This window comes from Colossoma macropomum, unplaced genomic scaffold, assembly GCF_904425465.1.
Source record: "Colossoma macropomum unplaced genomic scaffold, Colossoma_macropomum, whole genome shotgun sequence".
NCBI lineage: Eukaryota > Metazoa > Chordata > Actinopteri > Characiformes > Serrasalmidae > Colossoma > Colossoma macropomum.
This window is the reverse complement of record NW_023494800.1, coordinates 13597527-13619555: the sequence shown is the minus strand read 5'-3', so window position 1 is coordinate 13619555 and position 22029 is coordinate 13597527. Positions and strand designations below refer to the sequence as shown.

General features: G+C 41.4%; 1 protein-coding gene across 2 annotated transcripts in view; it reads right to left on the bottom strand.

The window, feature by feature from the left end:
* The window catches only part of tnksa (tankyrase, TRF1-interacting ankyrin-related ADP-ribose polymerase a), an 88780-nt gene that overhangs the window by 2850 nt on the left and 63901 nt on the right, over positions 1-22029 (bottom strand). For both annotated transcript variants that reach the window (XM_036589128.1, XM_036589129.1), the window contains 18 exons: positions 20665-20786; positions 20449-20540; positions 20128-20206; positions 17151-17322; positions 16036-16115; positions 15134-15279; positions 14151-14316; positions 13460-13679; positions 10045-10154; positions 7689-7877; positions 6236-6473; positions 5669-5751; positions 3633-3753; positions 2084-2181; positions 1893-1967; positions 1631-1736; positions 364-550; positions 83-239 (listed from right to left, as the gene is read on the bottom strand). In XM_036589128.1, the coding sequence (XP_036445021.1) occupies positions 83-239; positions 364-550; positions 1631-1736; positions 1893-1967; positions 2084-2181; positions 3633-3753; positions 5669-5751; positions 6236-6473; positions 7689-7877; positions 10045-10154; positions 13460-13679; positions 14151-14316; positions 15134-15279; positions 16036-16115; positions 17151-17322; positions 20128-20206; positions 20449-20540; positions 20665-20786 (2441 nt within the window). The remainder of the gene's footprint in view (positions 1-82; positions 240-363; positions 551-1630; positions 1737-1892; positions 1968-2083; positions 2182-3632; positions 3754-5668; positions 5752-6235; positions 6474-7688; positions 7878-10044; positions 10155-13459; positions 13680-14150; positions 14317-15133; positions 15280-16035; positions 16116-17150; positions 17323-20127; positions 20207-20448; positions 20541-20664; positions 20787-22029) is intronic.

Below are 22029 nucleotides of genomic sequence, written 5' to 3'. Positions count from 1 at the left end.
CAAAACAGTTCTGTTTCTAAACCTTTGGCCTGTAGTGTTAACTTAGGTAAACTGCTAAGTATGTGTATTCTCTCTCTCTCACCTGTTCCCCTCTGTAGATGACGTATTCTGCATAGGCCAGCCCATTGACACTGGGGCGGCCGATGACCGAGTGGTGCCCAGGAGGAGCGTGGGCCATTTTCATGGCACTGAACTGTAGGAAGGATTTGCCTAGGGTCACTCGACAGAACAGCATTTGCCTGCAAAACACAAAAGCAGCCAGCACATTCCGTGAGCCACAGCACCACCGTCTGGTCATTTAAATGAACTGTTGTTTTGAGCCACTGCATGAGTGCAGATCTGTGAACAGTGGGACTGTAGTACCTGTGGCAGATGTAGCAGGAGCGGTCCTTGTGCGTGGGGCAGCCGGTGCCGCCACCGATGCCGTAAACATACTGGTTGCTCTTGGAGGAGTTCTCTGCAAAGTAGATCCCTGCTCCAAACATGCCTCCTATATATGCATGTCTCTCGTCAAAGCCTTTGTGGATTATAGCGTTAATGAAGGGAGACCCTATATAGAGGGAGAAAATAGAAGAGCTTAATAAAAGTCTGGTGCCCAGAGGAGAGATTTTTATCTTGCCTGCACTTCAATTTAGTAGGTTAACCTTTAAAAGTCACCGCTATCATGAGTCACAATCATTCTGTAATTTGACATTTCTTGATATTCATAGCTCATTCATATTCATATATTTGATTTTCACAGCTCACTGAAACAAGCAGAGAAACTGTCAGTTTTTGAAATATATATATAATAAATAAATATTACACTTGTGTTGGCAAGCAGTGGAGATTTAATTATGATCTGAATTTGATTTTTCTTTTTTTCTGCAAGTTCCTTTTATGACATTTGTATGGATTTATGTGCCCAAAACATTATACGTTATAATTCATTTTCACAAAGCTTTTTCCAACATCTCTTTATCCATTAGACTTAAACACATTGTTTTTGTTACTGTACCTTTAATACTGACATATGTAAAGCGCGCCTATTCTGATTGGCTGCACTGTGTTGTGCCTCACTCAGAAAGCAGTGCAGGCTGTAACATGCCTTATAGTTGTGACATGAATGGGCCTGAGTTAAATTGCAGCAGGCTGATTGGGAGGATATATGTAAATGCACAGATTTTCATATCACAAAAACAACTAATTTAAAACTGTTTTTTCAGCTTAGTTTCCATACATGAACTGTTTGGACTACAGAGTGAACGGTATGTTTTAAAAATGTAAAAATGTTTACAGATTACACCAAACTTAAAATAAAAGTGAGGGAAATTCAGTTTTCCCTCATTTGGGCCCCTCAAATCATTTAATTTGACGACAGACGTTAAGTGTATAGAGTCTTATTCTGTGAATAGAAAGATGATCACTTTTTTGCTTTGTTTTTGTCACTGTTTGATACTGAAACATGAAAATTAAGTAACTAAACAAATAATTGATTATGTAATTACTTTTCAATACTACACCAAAACAACAGTAATAACTCCTGATGTCTAACAGTTAATAAGTGAGTGGAGTCCAAAAAGAAAAATAAAAACAGTGTAAATTGCTTAAAATTGCTTGTAAATTGCTTGTTAAGGGTGTAGGACAGTACCGTGGAATAACATTCTCTCGTTATGATGATTATGGTTCTCGTCTGCGATCTCCTTCTGCCTGTGTGAATACCTCTCCCTCAGCTTCTTGTTTACCACCTTCTGGATCTGCATACATAAACACAGACTCTCATACACAAAACTACACACCCTCAACAGCAATGCCTGTAATCCAGTATACCAGATGAAATTTCAGCTAACATTCAGAAAAAACACAGCTGAATAAGTACATGTTTATTTTCCATGAGCTTGTTTGGTGCTTACCTTCAGGATGTTGTACCTGCTGAAGACTCCACCCGCATTGCCTCCATCCCTGTGCTCTCTGATCGTGCTCTGCAGCTGAAACATGCACACAAAACAAAGCTTTCAAAATGAGAAAAAATACTGTACAGCAACAGTTGAATGTGCTTGGAGCTTTATCAGTGTTTAGTAGCACAGATCTGCTCTCCACTCACCTCCTCCTCCACAGACTGAAATTCCTTATCATCAGGGGCCAGGTCGATCAGGACTGTGCCCTGACTCGCACAATGGAATGTCAGGTATGGGTTGGCACCTGCCATATAGGAGACAAATACACATACACAGCTGTGAGTGCCAATCTGCTTTGTTATTACACTGGGCAAGGTTATCAGATATTGAAGATGACTGACAAGTAATTTAACACTGATACTTGACAGGTGATAAGCACACATTCTGAGAAAGAGAAACGACAGAAAACGCAGACAATGCTAAATTATAATACATACATATTAAGGCTTATTCTCTTCAACTGTTATTGATCAAAGATTGTTAATATATTGTCACAGGACATTTACGTTTTAAGGCAGACATGAAATGTGGCTATTTCTGCCATTTTATCAACTCCTGTCCCTTAATACCATGACAGCCAAATGCTGTTGTTGCATTTCTTTTATATGAAAAGAATGCGATCTAACAAAGCCAAAAATGTGCCACATCTATTTTGAACAAGAAAACTAATAAATAAAAGTATAATTCACAATTAGTCATGCTTTATCATTACTCTGACTAAACAAATCAATAAGCGCTTACTGATTTGTATGGTGGTCTCACTGAGCTCATGCAAACAAAAACAAAAAAACCCCCAAAAACAACAACAAAAATAGTGTTTCTAACAAGAAAGGAAGACTTGTGCATATTATATTCTGTGAAAGAAAACTCAGAGCTCTGGTTCTACACGCTGAAACTGATGACTCCTCTGGTGGCAGATTTAATTTTTTTTTTGGTCCCATTACCACGTCCGCCAAGCTCATGTAGTTATTAGAAATCAACTGATTTTCTGAAATCATGTGATAATTTTGCAGTCTGTGTCATTCCCACATTAGGACCTTCATGTCTAAAGCAGTGTTTCTCTGTGCAAAAAAATGAATGTCTTTTTCAAGAATCACTGCAATCACACCCTATAATAAACTACAGTTTCCCAAACCAGGTACACTTGCACCCTGAGCGTCACTGGTTCCTTGAGAATTACAAGCTCATTATAGAGTCAAAACATGAATGTTGTTTCATGCAAGCTAAACTAAAACTGCTGTGCATTGATTTTACATCATAAGATTGGAAGCCTGATCAAAATACTCCACACAAACCAGTATTCTTCTTTAAATGTGGTGGTTAAGTTGCTTTTAATAGCAGCCTGTAGTTTGAGTAGCTAGTGCTTGTGTGTAATAGTGTTGAAGAACAGTATTAGAATTACTTTAATGCACATCATTTCAATGCACAGGAGGGTTAGCTTGCTCGCAAAGTTGATATATCAGGTTGGTTTACACTGTGCCATAACAGAGAAATGAACACTTAATTTTTTGTCCCATAGAGTAATAAGAGTTCATTATTTGGGCATGACACAGACTACAGAATGACACATGACTTCAGAGGTCTGACGATGTATCATAAATTCTGATTTGTTGAAAAAAATACTGCGCTAATTATTTCTTAGATACTTAGATACTAAAGTGATGTCTGAATAAGGCATAATTGTCTGACACTGACCTTGCTGACCGCCCAGCAGTCTCTCGATGCCTTTGATAAGCTTGTGGCGGTGGCCGTATGCATTGATGCCGATTTCCTTCAGCTCCTCGTGGCCCATGTCAGCCAGAACATCCAAGGTGATCTGCACAAGACAGCGAAACCAATCAGACCAATAACAGTGAGGCAAGCAGGATATGACCAACAGGAGAGCAGGAAGTGTGAGGAAGTGAAGAAATGGGCAAAGGGTCAGTCTGTTCCGAGGCGATTTGGACACGGCTGTGCACAAAAAATGCAGAAATCCAATCCGAAGACCATTCCCGCAGCCTGTTCACATACAGAATATCCCTCCTACTAAGAAGATAAACTTAGTAAATTGCAGGAGGTTTGGACAGGGATTAGAACGCATGACTCAGAAGGCACTCTTTAATCATGGCCGCGTCTATATGAAAATTCCTCCCACATACACACAGATGATGATTTAATGGTAATAGATGCAGCAGTCAGAAAGAGAAGCAGCTGAGAGCCTGTAGGCGTCTCCAGGGATAGAGATGCTGAGCTGGTGACAGATACGGCAGCAGCGGGGGGGGCAGAAACGTCACCCTGCAGGTTTACTATTCACTCAGCGTCCTCCTCTGTCAGCCACTATCATCTTTCCCTCGCACACTCCCAATTTCAATGGCCCACTTATTGGCAATACATCACAGCCATGATAGGCCTGCCACAGGCTATTAGCCCAGGAGCTGCTGTCCTCTCTCTACCTCTCACTGCCCCTCTGCCTCTCTCAGCAAACACTGTACTCTTCAATCAACAGGCATGCAGGCCCCGCTGAGACACCGGTTGAGGACATGATGGCTACAGACATCTGAGATGCTGCCCCGCTCAGAGCCGCGGAGGACAATTCCGTAGCTGTCTGTCTCTTGGCAAAAGGCTGGGAAGAAGTTCAAAGGGATGTAGAGAGATGCAGCTGTTAGCCTAATGAAGGCAAGGGGAGACAAATGTACTGAGTGCGGTGCTGCCAGCAGCAGTAACAAGGAAATGAGGCACAGTGGTACAACCAGAGAGGAGCCCTGCTGAACACACACAGCAAGCCACTGATCAGATCAGGGCAGTGTATGGAGTGAGGAAGATGCCGAGGAGTGACCACAGATTCTCAGCAATGAGTTCTTCCTGAACTATGACTGCGTTACCTATAATTCTCCAAGTAACTTGTTAATCACCCCTCAGTGACAGAGAAAGAGATGACAAACGAGGGAGGGGGTGGAGCAAGACGGAGAGAAAGAAGGAAAGAAAAGAAAGAAAAAAGAAAGAGGAGAGAGAAGGAGAGAGAGACAGTGAAAAAGAGAGAGTACATTCTCTGTGACTAAAACTACTTTGCCCATCTTCTGAGTGAGAGGGAGCACAAAGCAAAAGAGAAAAAGCAGGAAAGTGTAAGAGAAAGAGATGAAAAAGTGTGTGAGCAGAGAGTGCGCCCATGAAAGCCAACCACGCAATCAGGACAGCTTCTAGCTCCTTTCTAAATACAGTGCTCTCTGATGGGTCACCGCAGGGACCTTTTCTGTTCATCTATGTGCAAATGAGTGGCCAGCATGGCCCAGCGTGACAAACACGGCACCATCTAGTCCTCCCAGAGATGAAGGATCAGAGGATCAGAGAAAAGGATCAGAGTACAGATGGACAACTCTGCATCCAGCAAAATGCACCCTAGCACAGAGGGTCAGCCTACTGACCCCAGCGCACCCTCTCTCTCTCTCTCAGCCAAAGTTTAAAGCACTCAGAGGTGTTATAGAGCTTCACTGTAGCGAGAATATGAGATGCATGCAACATTACAGTGGCTGGCTATGAATGGAGCTGGATGGAGATGATAGACCGAGGGTGAGCGTGGGAATACTGAAAAGATGATGATCGCAAGGCAAGTTATATTATTAGATTTGCATAGCTTTGAAGAGACGGCTCAGATCTTTCTGCAGAAAATGACAGTCAGCTGCATTTTTGCATTGCAACTGATGCCAGCAGTATAGAATGAAGTACAGAATCAACTTTATATATAGTGTTTTCACCTGTTCCCGCTCAAAAATATCTCGCAGATGCTCAAGCCCCAGACTCTTCAGGAACTGGCTGATGTTCATATCCAGGATAGTAACTAAAAAAAAAAAATGCTGATTTAGAATAAAATCACAAATATCCCACCACTGTTAAAGCCATTTTCTACAATTTACACACTTAATGTTTGTGTGAGTTTATCCTGTAATTAAGCTACAGATTACACACTTATGATGCTTGTGTGAGTTTATCTCTTAATTAAATACCTGTTACACTGCTTTTAAGACTCATGTATGTAAATGATCTCTATTCTGATTGGTTGTCCTGTGTTTTGGTGCGTTTGATAAGCAGTCCAAGTTGAATCAAGTTTAACAGAAGCATCACAAAAACAATGAGATTTTTTGCAAATGAATTTCCATATATGGACTGGTGAGCAAATGGCACTTTAAATTTTCAAACAATTCAAAAAATGTAAAAAACTTCTATAGTATTTGCTCTTTAACACATAATCCATAGATAATGAAGCAATTTTTCTAAATCTAGGCATGCAAACTCATTGGGAATCAGACGTTTCAGATACTCACTCTCTCCTTCTTTCCTCTCAGCCGCAGTGGCCCCATTGGCAGGCCCTGAGGCACCAGTCGCAGCCAGCTCAGACAGAGGCCCGGCCAGGTTATCGATGCTGCTGGCGGCTGACAGGCAGGAGGGTGTAGATGCAGGGGAGATGACTGCAGCACTGACCACAGTGGCCTGGGGCTTAAAGCAGCTAGGCAGGGCATCGGGAGGCATGGCGTCAATCAGCAGCGCTCTGATATCGTCAGCCTACACAAAAAAGGAGACTGAGCTAGTTTTGTCTCTACAACTTTGCTGGAAATGTAGAAGTCCAATGTATTGTAATTATATTCATAAACACTTCTAGTCAACTAAAATTCTCAATTATACACATAAAGGAACAGTTCTGTCAGAAATAAAAATTTACACAATTTTCCCCCAAATGTATGCCCAAAACATGTCAGATGTCCGAAGTCTGCCACTTTAGTTTCACACCGGAGCTTGAAGGTTTTTGTACTTATCTATTTTTAAGTCACAGCATGTTATACAGTATTAGTAACCACATAAGCAAGTCTGCTGGGGATTACTTTACTTGACATTTTTTTCAAGTTTGCCTGGCGCTAACTGATGACTATAAGCTCCTATGAAGTGATGGAGATGCCTGAGCAGTGGATTCATATAGACTACCAACTACATTACCTAAATCTGAGCAACCTCATCACCCCTTTCAGATAAAGAGAAAGAAAGACAAAAAGAAAGAAAAGAGAAGAAAGAAAAGAGAAAAGAGAGACTGGACAGACAAGAAAAAAGGGACAAAAGCAGTATGCACCCATTAAAGTGTGTTCTTGTTCTATTATTTGTTTGCTACATTATCCATGACCACAAGTGAAAAAGTAAAGATTTTACAAGTTTAAATCTTATCTTACACTTACATCATGTTTTGCATGAATGACAGTGATTATGGTATTTTCTGTATTCTGTGGCAATAAAGGGCTAAAACAGACACTAGTTTACTTTGCTATGCAGCATGGATATTACAACCGAAGCCTAAGAAGTAAAGGTCAGTTCATCTGAGGTTTGGGTGAGTTTGGAACACCTATGACACTAACACCTGCAATAGTGATTGCTGTGTTCCACTGGTGCCTCATTAGTAAAGGTTACGACAAATGCATTTGAAGGGGACACAGTCTTAAATACACAGTTTTTTTAAAGAGACAAAATGTCCCCAATGTATCTATGGATTAAATGTTATATGTACTTGCTTGAACGTAGCTTTTATAATCCACCCTACAGATTTTTTTAATCCATGGCACAGAAAACACACGATTCCTTAGAAATACAAGTCCACTTTGAAACACTTTCCTGCTCACATACATCACACAGGTATATGTATAGGTATATACAAGTATTGCGGCATTTTGGACACAGGCCTGCAAGAGAGTGCGCAAGAGAGTGCAAGAGCATATGCGTGTGTGAGTGTATTACCGTAGCGAGGTCAAGTGGTGTCTGGCCCTCTTGGTTCTTCATGGTGGGATCGGCTCCGTGGGCCAGCAGCAGCGCACACAGCTGGGTGCGGCCTTTCTGTGCTGCCTCGTGCAGAGGAGTGAACGCCCACTTATCCGTTGCATTCACGCAGGTGTTGTACTTAATCAGCAGTGCTGCTATGTCCACATGCTGAGGGGGAAACAAGCAGTTGTGTTAGAATGTCATTACAACCTGCTGTTCATATGTACTGGCCATACATAAATACTATCAGGGAAGGAAACTGAAAACCTGCTTAGGTAAAACTGCTTTGCCAAAGCTGCATACAGAAATAAAGTGACCATACAGCGTGAAATTAAAGTAGGAGTGGAGACAATTATATGCCACCATACTTTCTTACTAAAACGACTTGGATTGTGAAATATCACCCATGTAACTCTTGCTAGTATTTGTTCTCAGTATTGTCATTTTGCTAAGTAGTCTAATGAATGTATGCAAGTTGATAATGCAATATTTGTTGATAATTATGCAATAAAAAAGCAAGGTGTCTTCCTTTAGTACAGTGGAAGCAATCAGGAATTAAGCAGTATACTGGGAACGGTGGAAACCGCTAACACATTAAACTTGTGTGTAACTTTACAATTCAAATAATCAGGACATTTAATACGTACGGAAAATAGTAGAATATGCTCTACCATAGTTTAAAGGCTTATTAAGTCCCTGTAACAATCTACTATTTTATCTTTGGACAATGACATAAAAACAGAGCAAAACATATGTATGCACTATTTGGCAAACTGTTTAAAATGAAATCAGGACTACTTAATCAGTTCTCTTTCACAACACGTAAATTATTTCACAACATGTAAATTATTGCCCATCAAGATTTGTGCTGTCTTACTTGTCACTCATTGATATCCGACTGTTCGCCTTTTTGTGCTGCCCTATATTTTGTCAGTTGTAAATAAGAATATTTCTCAGTTCAATACAACCATGTGAAAAAAAACAACTATAAATCTGTGGCCCAGTGGTACATCTCCCTATCTAAACTGTGGGCTCTGTACACACTGCTGTTTGGCAAGGTTGTCCTGGCCTGACTCTTGGTCAACAGCAGAAGCAGCAGTAGTGTGAATCTGCAATCAGCTGGCTGTGCTTGTTGAGCACTCGCAGTCTCAATACAAACAGCCTGCGTGGGAACAGTGGGAGGCAGGGACAAGGTCAACCAGGGCCAGCCATCCGCCAGTCCTTCTCTAAGCTTTTTACAGCCAATCAGGGGCTCTTGGGCGTCCTGCCTGCCCAGCCCCCTAGGCTTTCTGCACCAATCGTTAGGTGGCAGGAAGAGGCTTCAGCTCTGGCTGGGCTTGCTGGACAGCAGTGAGTGTCCACAGGAGCTTGGGCACGGACCCAGGAGTGGCTCACTCCAGCTCTGCTTATGTAACCACCAAGCTGCTGCCCAATCCAGCCTGATCACAGCTCCAGGCATATCCTCACCAAGACAAGTGGGATAAACACCCAACAATGGCATTAACCAGCACAGGCTGAGGCAGTCATTCCTACATTCCTCCACACTCCACACTCTCCACAATAAAGGGTTGAGCGATGCAACAGAAGAACCGCCTTTCATTCCTTATGTAAAAAAAAAAAGAAAGAAAAAAAATTCCTTCACAGCATGGCTCTTCAACGGCATCTGTAGTCTAGGATTGTCACGATTACTCAATTACAATTCATCACTCAATTACAAAAAATTACAAATCAACAATCAAAATGTGTGAATCTGCTTAGTTTGATTAGCTTTCAATCTTAATGATCAATAGGGTATTAGGGTATCTTCTGCTCGGTTTTTTACTCTTCTCTTCGACGGGGTCTCTTGGATCATAGCTAGCTAGTGAGTATCATAGACTCTGGCTTGTTCAGGCTGCATTCCCATGGAAAGAGAGCCAAAACCTGCTGAAAGAATCATGAGCCACACTGTTCCATTAAAGTTGCATGAGTTGGGATTCTCTTGGCAGGACCTCAGAATGGTAGCAATGACACCATCTTACACACATACATGTGCATGCTTCAGTCTCTAACTTTCAGTGAAACACTCAGCAGCTAGCAGCATGAATGGTAGCTGGGGTCTGCGCTAGAACTCAGCAGGGTCCAGCTGTGTGAAGGAGAAGGCTTGTGTGTCTGTTTTTGAAGCACGCATGGATTATTCAGTTGACATCTGTTTCTCAGTTAGCGTCTGTGTGTTGCTATCTTTGGGAGTTCCTGTTTAACAGACGTGTACACAAGCAGTCTTGTTTGATTTGTATGGTCTGTGAAATGAAATGTTTCCCAGTAGCTCCCTGGGATGCACCAATGCCCATGCACTTACCCCGTATGAAGCTGCGTTGTGAAGGGGAATGAGGCCGCCCTTGTCCTGCGCATTCACGTCTGCCCCATGCTCCAGAAGATACTCTGCTACCTCCAGATTATTATAACCAGCTGTAAAATAAAACATAACACTTTATTTTTGTGGTACTTTTTAAGCCATGTACTCATATACTTTATTTTTTTCTTATTAATCAATCTTTATCAATGTACTCTTGAATGAATATTCGGTAGCACTTTACTGAACAGCATCATTCATTAGGCGATATAATACCTATAATGTGTGCAAAAGGCAGAGACTACCACTCATTTATTTAACTGGCAGTGAACAGCCATTAAAAGTTCTCATTCTCTCATTTATTTTTCAGGAGATATTTCTGAGGAGATCAGATATAAGATACAGAGACTCATAAGGACTGAGATATAGATATAGAGACTGAAAGGTACAGAGAAAATACTTGAAAGGAATAAAGAAGGGTATACTTGAAAAGTATGGAGAAAGGTACACTTCAAAGGTATAGGGAAATTTGGACTTCGTTCAACTGTGCAAGACCTGAAAGACCACCAAAACTGCCAGAGCTGAAAAAATCCACAGGTGTTTTTGTCCATCCTTCCACAGTGAAAAGAGAACTCAAACCTATGGGTCTGAAAGAATGTGCAGCCATCAAGAAGCCATTTCTGAGAAAAACATTTGCAAACCACATAAGGATCTGCTCAACAATCGCACAACAAATGGCCAACCCAGAGTCCAGACTTCAAATCACTGAAAAGTCACTGAAAGTGGAATTTCTTGGATTCTGAGAAGAAGCAAACGCAACTGACTTCTAAGACCGAACTTCGGCGGTGTGAAAGAGAACTGAGGGCATGTCTCCCAAAAAGAATGGATGCTCTAATAAAAGGCTGGATACACTTAATACTTTTAAGTATTAACTTTTACTACTATTATACATAGTTGTTCAGGTTTCTGTGTAATTTTCTATCAAATATATGCTTCCTGTTTTTTCTTGATGCTGAAAAATGAATCACTTATACTCAATAGCAGTTACGAGTGGAAATGACAAAAATAAAGGCTGCTACTGTACACAAGTCTTTTATGACAACAGACAAACTTATATAGACATTTCAGTTGTCATGGAGGGTTTATGTAGGTATGTAACCTTACAGATGTTGCCCTTCAATAAGGTGTTACCACATATCCTCTACCGGTATTTTGTATTATTTGTCCCCTGTAAAGCACTCTGAGGTCTGAAAGGTGCCATAAAATGAAAGTTTATTATTATAATTACCATTATCATAATAATCATCATGCAATCCCACAATCAAAACACACAAGGTACTGAGAGCTATTACTAAAAGCACTACTGAAAGCAAATTTGGGTTTCTCTCAGTTTGTTCTATATGCCTTAGACCCTCACAACAGACTGCCTGCAAGACCCTCACTAATTAACACCATTATCACAGGCCTCAGCTTGCTGCTAATGCATAGCCCCGGATCTCGGAGCTTCAAACAGCCATGCTCACTCTCACATACACAAACACACAGACACTCTGCTAACCAAATGGCTTCTGTCTTTTCTCCCTTCTCTCATTTCAACATTCATCTCTGCTCGTCCCATCCGCTTCCCATGTCACTCACGATTCCACTCAGGATTCTATAGTCTTATTAGAGAGCAGACTTCTTTTTTTTTTCTCTTTTTTCCATCAACACTTTTCTTTGACAGGCAAAGGCAGCAGCAAAAAGCTTTAACATGACTACAGACTAAAATGTATCCGTCTGGTTTGGCAAGCTTGCAATGCTGCAAACTCCTTTGTTTCATTTTCCAGTTTCAGCCTGGTGCCTTTGCTATAGCGACTGTTTATCTCTGTTAATCCATCCTCCACAAATGCTGAGTGAGGAAATCAAAAACAAGAACAATAGCTGAACAACAGCTGCCACTGCCACAAAAGGCTTTAACAGCCATAGTACTGTGGAGGACCAGACACCAAATATATAAATAATGATTCTGCATTCATGGAAGCTGCCTTTTGTATTTCTTAAATATTGCACGTAAAGAACTAACATCAATATCAATGAGACATGAAGCTGAGCAGGCTACTTGTGACAAGATTCTGGCCCAATGTCTCAAACAGGGCAATGGCATGTTGTATGTACACAGGTTCTAGACCTTCCAAGTGAAAGTAAATGTTTATGTAAGGGTGGGTGGATGTAGACATATGGTACACTCTGCCTGATGGGCAGGGCCATGGCCCACCTGCTGCTGCACTGTCTGCATGTGCTGGTCAGGGCAGAGATAGAGCTCTGAACTGGAACAGCCGTACAGGCAGCCTAGAATGCACACACTCACATTGATACTACAGTTGAGATGTAACAATAACTTTATTTTCCAATACAGTTCCAAAACAAAAACATTGAGTAGTGGCCAATACTAATATATTATATTTTTTTCTTTAAAAATCTAAGTTTTAAAACTAAATATTTTAATTGGAGCACTCCATGCTCAATTTTGCTCAAACTGCTCAATCACTCTTTTATTCCACATTAAGAAACAGTCAACAGTTGTTTTTAAATTCAATTTAAAAAAATCGACAAATGAGCTAATATGACAGTCTGCTAATTTCGAAAAAAAAACAAATGCCCCAAAAATATCCAAAACTGCTAAAGAGAGCTGTGGATGGCATTATAAAAAAGGAGAACTGTATAGTGGTCAAACACTGAACTACTGTCAAAAAAAAACAAGATGTAAATGCAGTAAAAAAAACACTTAAGCACTTTACATCTGCATGTAGATTAAAGAAACACTGGTTAATATGACAACCCGATAAAAGAGGTCCATAAATAAGCACAGCACTGGTCGTTCCTGCTATGACTGCCTAAGCCTAAGGCCACAGAGCGGCACTAGCACAGCCTATGTGTTTGTGAATACAGAGACATAATGCCTCATCTGAAGTGTAAAAAAATAAATATTTTTCATTAAAACCATACAGACCCTGGATAAAAGGTGGGCCTGCTTAGAGCTGAATTCAGGATCAAAGTCAAGATTTAATTTGACATGTTCCCCCTGTCTCCCTGTTTTATTTAACCAGACCTCAAGGGTGAAATGACATTTCCTATACCGCCACACAGCTCTTTGAGACTTTAACAGAATGAGTTTTTGCAGACCGGAACAACATGATTTGCAGGCTGCTGCTCATTTTTTGGTTAACAGTGAGATTAGTGTTTGCTGTGCCATGTTCATTGTGACAGCTGTGGGATTATGAGACAGGAATTGAAGGGGGGGTTGTGCAACAGCTGCCTGTGCAATAGCTGCCTGCATAAGAACAGACAGTTAGATAGATAGACAAGCAGAGATAGAGACAGAGAGAAACAGAGAGAGAGAGAGAAAGAGAGAGGGGGGGGGTGGATAGATGAGCTCTGTTACCTGCCAGATGTAGAGGGGTGGAGTTGCGTCCCTGTGTGTCTCTGCAGTTGATGTTCTCAGGGCTGCAGAGTTTTTGCACTCGGGCAAGGCAGCCTTTCTTAGCCGCATCAAGCAGAGCTGCATCCCCTCTAAGCAGGTCCTGGATGTCTGTGTCTCCTTCCTTCACCATGTCCAGTGGCGTGTTCCCGTCACGGTTCTTCTTAGTGGGGTCAGCCCCATGCTGAAACACACAAGCAGCCATTGTCTTAATCTACAAACGACAACCGCTGTCTGCCGCAGCTGATCACAAAACTCTCCTTCACGGAGCCTTTAGTATATTCCAGTAGGCAAGAGATCCCCTAAATCATCATACAATTGCCCTTCTAAGATATGGGACCAACATTCATTAATATGCAATTTATGATGTGACAGCGCAATCTGATCTCATTTTAATTAATACCAGTCACAAAAGATTCTGCAAAAATGTCTCATGTGCTTTCCTTACTACTGTCATACTGCATTGGGCTACACTGAGGTGATAAAAGGTGATAAAAGCAGTGCAAAAGCTTCTGCCTTTGCACTGAAAAACTTTCCAGAAAAGTAAAATCTGCTGTCAAACGTTATTCTGATCCAAAAAGAGATTTCATTTGAATTAGCAAGTTTGAGAGGAGATTCAGCTGTGTGCTGAGCCAGCAGCAGAGTAAGACTGTACCTTCAGAAGCAGTTTGCAGATCTCGTATTTGCCCTTGGCTGCAGCCTCGTGCAATGGGGTGAACTTCCACAAGTCAGCCACGTTGACTGATGCGCCGTGTCTGACCAGCAGCTCAGCCACCTCATAGTGACCGTAAGAGCAAGCATTGTGCAGTGGCACCAGTCCTCTGTGAGGAACAGGGAAAACAAACAGACATTTAGACTAGAACCACTCCAGTTTGTCCTTCAATATTATATTTCAATATAGGGGTGTCAGAATCCCTCTAAGGCCTTCCTTAGGCTGAAGAATTGAATCTGGTGTGTTAAACGAGGTACAGTGTTAAAATCTGCAGTCCTTTGACTGTCCAGGACTGGGTCAGACAGAGTGCAGCTCCTGAAGATGATTAGTAATGCACTGATTAGATGTACTGGATCGGTAACAGGACAATACTGACTTTATCAAAAATTTATCGAATAATAATAATAGCAGCTGTCCAAAATTACGTTTGAAATGCTCCTTAACAAATTTATTCTTCAAGCAAAGCTTTCATACAATACCAAAAACTTTTAGTCTGAATAAACTTTCCATGACATGCCGTTTCATTTTCTGCTCATTCTTTTTTTTTTTCATGAGCGTGGGGCATCATGGATCTCGGTAATAAACTCACAAGTACGTGACTCCACATGCCACATTAAAAACTGTTTTAAGGTAGTGAAATTGCAGAGAAAGAATAAAGTACAGAGAAAACCTAAAAAGCAGGGGGATTTGCAACATAAAATCTATTAAAAAAGGGAATCAGGCTGCAAGAAGCCTAACGTAAAATGTGAACCTAAACCAAGACCGACGCATATTCGGAAAATGATGTCTGAACTCGAAATTAGCAGTTGGGTCCTGCTGAGTTCAGGAAACTATTTTAAATTCTTATTCAGATATCAGAATCTGCATCAGAAGAGAAATATTTGGTGTGTATCTCTGTGACAATCATAAGAAGAACATGCACTCACCCTTTGTCTTTTGCGTGGACGTCAGCCCCATGATGCAGCAAATACTCAACCACAGCCACGCGGTTATAACCTGCTGCAAAGTGTAGTGGTGTTGAGTGACGACCTTCCAGGTCCCTGCAGTTCACATTCTGAGGAGAGCACAGTTGCTGCAGAGGAGAAGCAGGGTAAAGGAGGTGTCAGTGGAGAGGAAAAAACAGCTCAGGCACAGAATAAATCAAGCCAGATTTGCAAGATGACTTTAGCCTACTGTGTATCAATATTTAATCTGCTTTGTTGGATTGCCAGACCAGACTGTGGTCAGCAAGTGTAGAAATGCCTATTTGTTTCCACAACAACCCCTTAATTGGTTATTTAGCATAATTACTCAACAAATAGTTCTGATAATCGGTATCTGTCTACATCAGTGACTACAGGACTGCTATGTATATATCCCTCTTATTAGGCTTATGTAACAGGACACCCTTTTTGTGTCTGTGCGCACACAAGCTGGGTCAGCATTTCTATCTCAAGTTCACACACTCAAGTCAAAGCTGACACTGAGCTCATCCTACACAGGACTTATCTGCTATAAGGGCACAATGGCAAACAGCTACACTCTGCAAGGTTCTGCAAGCTCCGTCCTTGAGCAACTTCTTCAGTTGGGTTAAATTAGTGTGGCCATTCAATTTCTTTGTCCAAGAGCTATTACAGAAATTAATTTGATATCCAAACTGTGGAAATATTTTTCCATTTAACCTAGAGCAACATTTCACTCTTACTGCTGAGAAACCACAAAAGTAATTACAAAGCGTTTTAGAGCAAAACAAAATAGTATTACTCTTACAACTGTGCCCCCACCCCTCCCCAGAAATCTTTCCAAGCTCATCTGACGCCAAAGGCTGCGGCCAGAGCATTAAGCTCACCTTCACAGTGTCCAGGTCTCCTGCTTTAGCTGCCTCTAAAAGTCTGTAGTCCACATCAGAGTTTCTCACTGGAATGTTTTCTAAAAAGGGAAACAATCATTCAATTTAAAACATATACACACACCAAAGAATAGAAGGACAAGTACAGAAGTTTCAATGATTTGCCAACAACAAGCACTTTACTGAGTATCTGATTTGTACAAGGAAATTTTCCCCAAAACATTTTAATGGCTTGCAGTGGATTTAACCTCTCTAACATATAACATGGGAAACGTTTTCACTGTTTGTTAAAAGCAGTTCCTCATGTTGACCAGTTTTTAATTATTTAATCCTAATTTAACACGGATTCAGGTTCTTCTGTTATTCACTTTGACTTTACTGACAGGAACAGATCCTAGATCAACACTCTTAATCAGAGATGCTTTGTAAATACGGGCCCTGATCTACACTACAGTTGCAGACATTTAGCCAAACCTTTTTGTTCCATGTTAGTAAGTCTATTACTATTCATTATTTCTTGAAAAAAATAACATTTTCATGATTATGTTTACAAAGTTAGTGGTGTGAACTCTAGTCACATGACTCAATTTTGACATGAACACTAATAACTCTGACTTAGACTTGAACCTTTCGATTAGAAAAGACTCAAGACCCAAAGTGGAAGAAACACGGAAAGATGTTACTTTGAAAACTGTTTACATTTTATATGTAGATGCACTTGTGGTGTCTATGATTGTGTCTGTGATGGTTATTTTAATTTATTTAAAAATGTAGAAAAACTCAAATGTTAATTCATTATTATTACTATTTTTTATTTTAACATGCTTATCATTTTTGGTGCTGAATGCTGAATGTTAAAATGGCATTACGCTTGCCAAAGAATGCCTACTGACTTATTTAGGACTAAGGACATAACTTAAAGATTGCCTGTAGTGACTCTGGACTTTACTTGGGACTAGTCTCAGGACTTAAATGTCAAGACTAGAGACTAATTTGACACTTGCAACTCAATGACTTGTTTCCACCTCTGCTGCCTCTTAACTTTTGGTCTAATGTATGAATAGGTGTCCAAAAGGCACAGTCACAAGCAATGTAATTCCAGAGTAACTGCTTACCGTTGAGGATCTGCTGGACAGCCTCGTTGCCCATCTGTGCGGCGGTGAACCCCTGCAGAGAGATGATGGCGGGATCTGCTCCGTAACTCAGCAGCAGTCGACATGTCTGGAGATGGCCAGCGAGGGCTGCCCTGTGCAATGCTGTCTGCCCTAGAGTGTCCACTGCATTCATCTGTACACGACACACACACACAAGCAGACGGAGATGAGTAAGCGTTCCTATTCTCTTCATTCCCTCTGAAATGAGAGGTGCATTGGTAGTGGGGCATAGAGTAAAGAAGAAGATTGAACTGTGAGCAAAGCTGGCCCGTTTTGAAATGAACATAGACATGAATTAATCAGACGCACCCTCAGGCAACTCCAGAGCTTCTTCAAAGACTATCAGTGCTGAGCAGAAGCAGAAGAGCAAGAGATACTAGCATTTTTGTCAGAACTTTTGTCAGGTTGTGTGTGAGATTAATTACTGATTCTGAGCTAGTACTGTAAACACAGTCACAGCCAGGCTGCTGCATGCTGATGCTCCTCCACATCAAACGGCCGGAGCTCAGCCTGTCTCTGTGGCGCATAACTAGCTCCCACCAGCAGCCCCAACTAACCCTCCACTGAATCGCACTCTAAACTGCCCGAGCCAAAGATGTGTTTACTTTGGAGGGCCTCTTCTGCACGCTCCCTGGCCTGCTTATTAGCGCAACGCTAGCATGCCATCTGTTTACCAGCAGCCTCTCCTGCAGTAAACACACACTCTCCTCCACAAACACGCCCCTCTGTTCATTCTGGCCACTCATCATCACCCACATCATTACTGTCACTCAAGGCAAAAGGCTCTCAGGTCACTGCAGACCAGCAGAAGGGGTGGGGTCATGGCACCAGATGGAGAAGGTGAAACGAAAGGCAATCTATCACTAGGTTAGGTAAGTTCCAGTGTTCTTTGGTCAGAATTTAAATATGAGCAAAACAGAGAGTGGAATAAAAAACGCTGTAATGAGCATGCCTTCCTAGGATGGAGTTTAGGAAAATACAAAGTTAAAGTGGGACAAAAAAGTTAAAGAAAAGGGCTCATTAGATAAGCCTTTCTCATTAGAAGGAAAAAAGAAGAGGAATTTTTTGGAGCTTATTTACTGGCACAGCCACTTACAGAGTCTAAAAGGGAAGCTAAGCAGCGTGGATGCTCCGAGGTCCATGGCAGCAGCTGAATGCCTATTCAATCAGTCCATGCTTATCTGATTGGGCCCACTGAAAGAGCTTCATTGATCTGGCAGTCTCTTAACCACCGCTGCTGCTCAGACACAGATATGAATGATTTACTTCTTAGATTGCTTCCAGTCCCATAGAGACAAGCCAGCAGTGACCCAGAGCCAAGACACTTTAGCCCTATAGTTTGCTGGCACATATTTTCTTTGAGAAACATTACCTTAATTTAAAGGCAGCATGTTGTACAGTAACAAATACTTAACATTAGATGCTACTTCTAGTAAACAATTGATTTTTTTCAGTTTAACTCCAAAGCTATTGTGTTCAACAGAGCATGTCAAATACACCCAGATGTTTTATGATGGCAAACAAGCTGCAAGCATCTTATTCAAAGTAGGCAATAAATGTGTTGAAGAGCTACTCATGTAATGTGTGCGCCTGTTGAAGTTCATTGGTAAACGGACAAATGCATTATGAGCATCGGCAGAAAGCCTGGCTCATTTTCTTGCACACTTCTGTTTTCTTTTACAAATCACAAACAGAACTCCACCTAGACCATCTACCAGGCAACTAAAGCCAGGGAAGGCAGGCCCAAGAATCAATGACAGAAAAAGAAAATGAGGGTTTTTGTGAGCAGGGCGAATAATTCTGCATTCTGAGCTTAAGTTCTCATCTCTGTGTGCAGGAGAACCCTTAAAACATGCACACACATAGCTAACTGGTGCGCCACATAGATTTCTCTCAGTTCCACATGAGCTGTAAAGACAAAATATTGCTCAAAAAACTTTAAGTAAACCCCTCTGGGAGAGATGAGAAGTTTTAGCTCTGATGTGCTTCACTTGCATGACCCCGAAAGACCTTTCTGTTATTCCATTTCAATTTCTTGAGGCAGATGACGCAAAAAGCAAGCTCTTGTTCTATTGATCTTTTACACCACTCAAACGTTTGTCTTGCCACATCCAAGCCCTCAATCCAGCCCTACCTTCACTTGCTTTTCACACGTTTGTTGAGAGGTGATATTTCACATCCAGGTTTAGCCATGACTGCATCCATTTTGATCACTGACAGCAACAGGCAACAAGGGAAATAAAAAAAAAAAAAGAAAAAGAAAAAAAAAAGTCTGGTTTGAAAGCCAAAAGGCTAGCTATCTTTGTCCTCTCCTCAAATCGTTTCCTAATCAGATCTGTATTGAGCTCAGAAACGATCACTTTCACTCCTACTCAACAGTAATCTATCACACTGACAGAAAAGTAAACAAGGAGGCCTTTTCAGGCTACTGCATTCCAAGGTTATCACAATATACTAAAACTAAAAAACATCCACTGGCAAACCCGGAAACTGAAATGAATATTAAGGACTGAATTTAGATGAAAAACTAAAACAGTATCTTTTCTACACAATAAAACAAACCCTACAATCATAACATAGTCAGTCTTCACTGGTACTGTATAGAGGTTATGTGGAACAGAATTCAAGGATAAACCTCCACAAACATTTTGGTGCATTGGAGCACTGCATGAAAGACCTTTTCATTATTCACGGCTATATATCACATCAAAAGGCACAAACTGTGATAAAGTATCGTCCCAACTCCACTGGTCTCTGAAGCTGCTAAAATGGCTTCAGAAGTAAGACCCAGTGATCTAAGCGCTGAGTGGGATGTTAGGCAGGTGGGAGTGGAGATGTGTGAGTGATTGCGTTGCTGATGTTTTAGCTCTCTGTTACAGCACGGCCAGGCCAGACAGACCACAATGTGATGCCTGCTGACTCCACAGCAGATGTGTACCTTGGCCCCGTGTTTCTGCAGCACCTCCAGAATGTCGTTATGAGCCCTCTCAGCTGCCACATGCAGAGGTGTCATGAAACTAGATGAAGAGAGAGAAAGAGATACAGGAAGGCAGATAGAGAAAGACAGCAAAAGACAATGGTACCCAAATTAAAAACCACTAAGTTGATGTGGATTTGTGCATGAACTGACAACATACAGGCAGACAGTAAACTAAGACACAGCCACAAAGAGTATTACAAAACCTACTTTATCCACAATATTTTAACTAACTGTAAAAAGTACATACAACATCTTAGATCAGAGCTGATATGTACTTACTCTTTATTCTTCTCATTAACATTGGCTCCTTTACGCAGCAGCAACTCTGTCACCTGCTTTCTCTTGGGGTGTGGCGAGGCAACTGCACAATGCTGCAACAAAAGAATTTCTGGTATCATCAAGTTTGCACTGAAGTTCATGATGCTCACATTGATCTTGGTGTTGCTGTTAAATAACAGGCAGCCAGTAAACAGAGAGAGTGACTGATGAGCTCACCAATGCTGTCTCGTGGGTCTGCGGGTGCTTAAAGTTGATGATCTCCAGAGCCAAGGTCTTCTTCACTTTGGCCATATCAGCCTCACGTGCAGCCTGGAGCAAGGAATGGCCCTTGAACTCATCTGGAAGAAGAGTAGACAAACATAGTCTAGAGAGATTGGTGAGAGATACATGATGAAGATGCTGCTTTTTTCATTTTTTCCCTTTCAATAAATCAAAAAGCAACATGACTTCACTGTAAATATATTAAACATGTATCTATTAATCTGCCCACAAATTTCTAATTTTGGGCACAAATTAGTGGCCAGCACATTTCTCTTTGAGATTTCTCTCCAAGATTTGCACTACCTGGTAGTGAAGTGATCGACTGAACCAGGTATATTTGAGCAGGCAAATGGCAAAACCATGCTGGCCTCTGGCCCTGTAAACTTGGTTCCAGGCTTTGTTCTTAAAAATGGTTTCAGTAACCAAGGTAAGTTTCAAGGTAAGTTTTTTTGCCTTATGAAAGCTCAAAAGACTGCACTTAACTTATGTCACAGGAGAGGAAGTGTTAAGATTTTCTTTCTTCATTCATTCTTGGCTAAACAGCAATTAACTCACCCACATATACTCTCATTTCCCATACAAGCATCAGCATCAAGGTAAAACTTCACTGTACCACTTCCCTCCCACTTTGAGAAAAAGCCAGATGGAAGCTTCCAACAGCAATATGAACACAGAAGGCTGCTGTCAACCCTTTACATCTCCTCTGGAGGCCAACCTCTCACTCTCTCTGCCAGGGCTGAATAATGCAAGCTGAGAAATGCTGTGCGTTTAAAGCATCCTCCCTGTCTCAGTGAAACACCAGGAAGAATACGGCAGATTTAATCAGGGCCATGCTTCGCACTACCCGCTTAGACTAGCCACATGGGAGAGTGAGATGTGGTTTATAGACGCTGACGCCACTGGGGCAAGGAGACAGAGAAGGCGTAAGTGTTCTATTTGACTCCCTTCAACGTGTAAATGTGAGAACATCAGTGACGTCTACATGGGCTCAGACACCACTGTTTCAGCATCTCAGTGGGGAACCTTTGCTAGAATGTCTGGGATTGTTTACTTAGTGCTGTTGTTTGGGCAGGTAAGAGGAAAGTTAGTAAAAATGAAAGTTAAGTTTTTTCTCCAAGGCTTGCACCGTCTTAAAAGCTTTCCGTTCACATTATTGTGTATAATGTGTAGCCCATGGGTGCCTAGCTCTGGTCCTGGAGGCTTACAGCCCAGCAAAATGTGCTGATTTCCCTGCTTTAACACACCTACAGTACTGTGCAAAAGTCATAAACCAGTCTTTTATTTTTAAGAAATTAAGATATTTACATATTTAAGAAACAC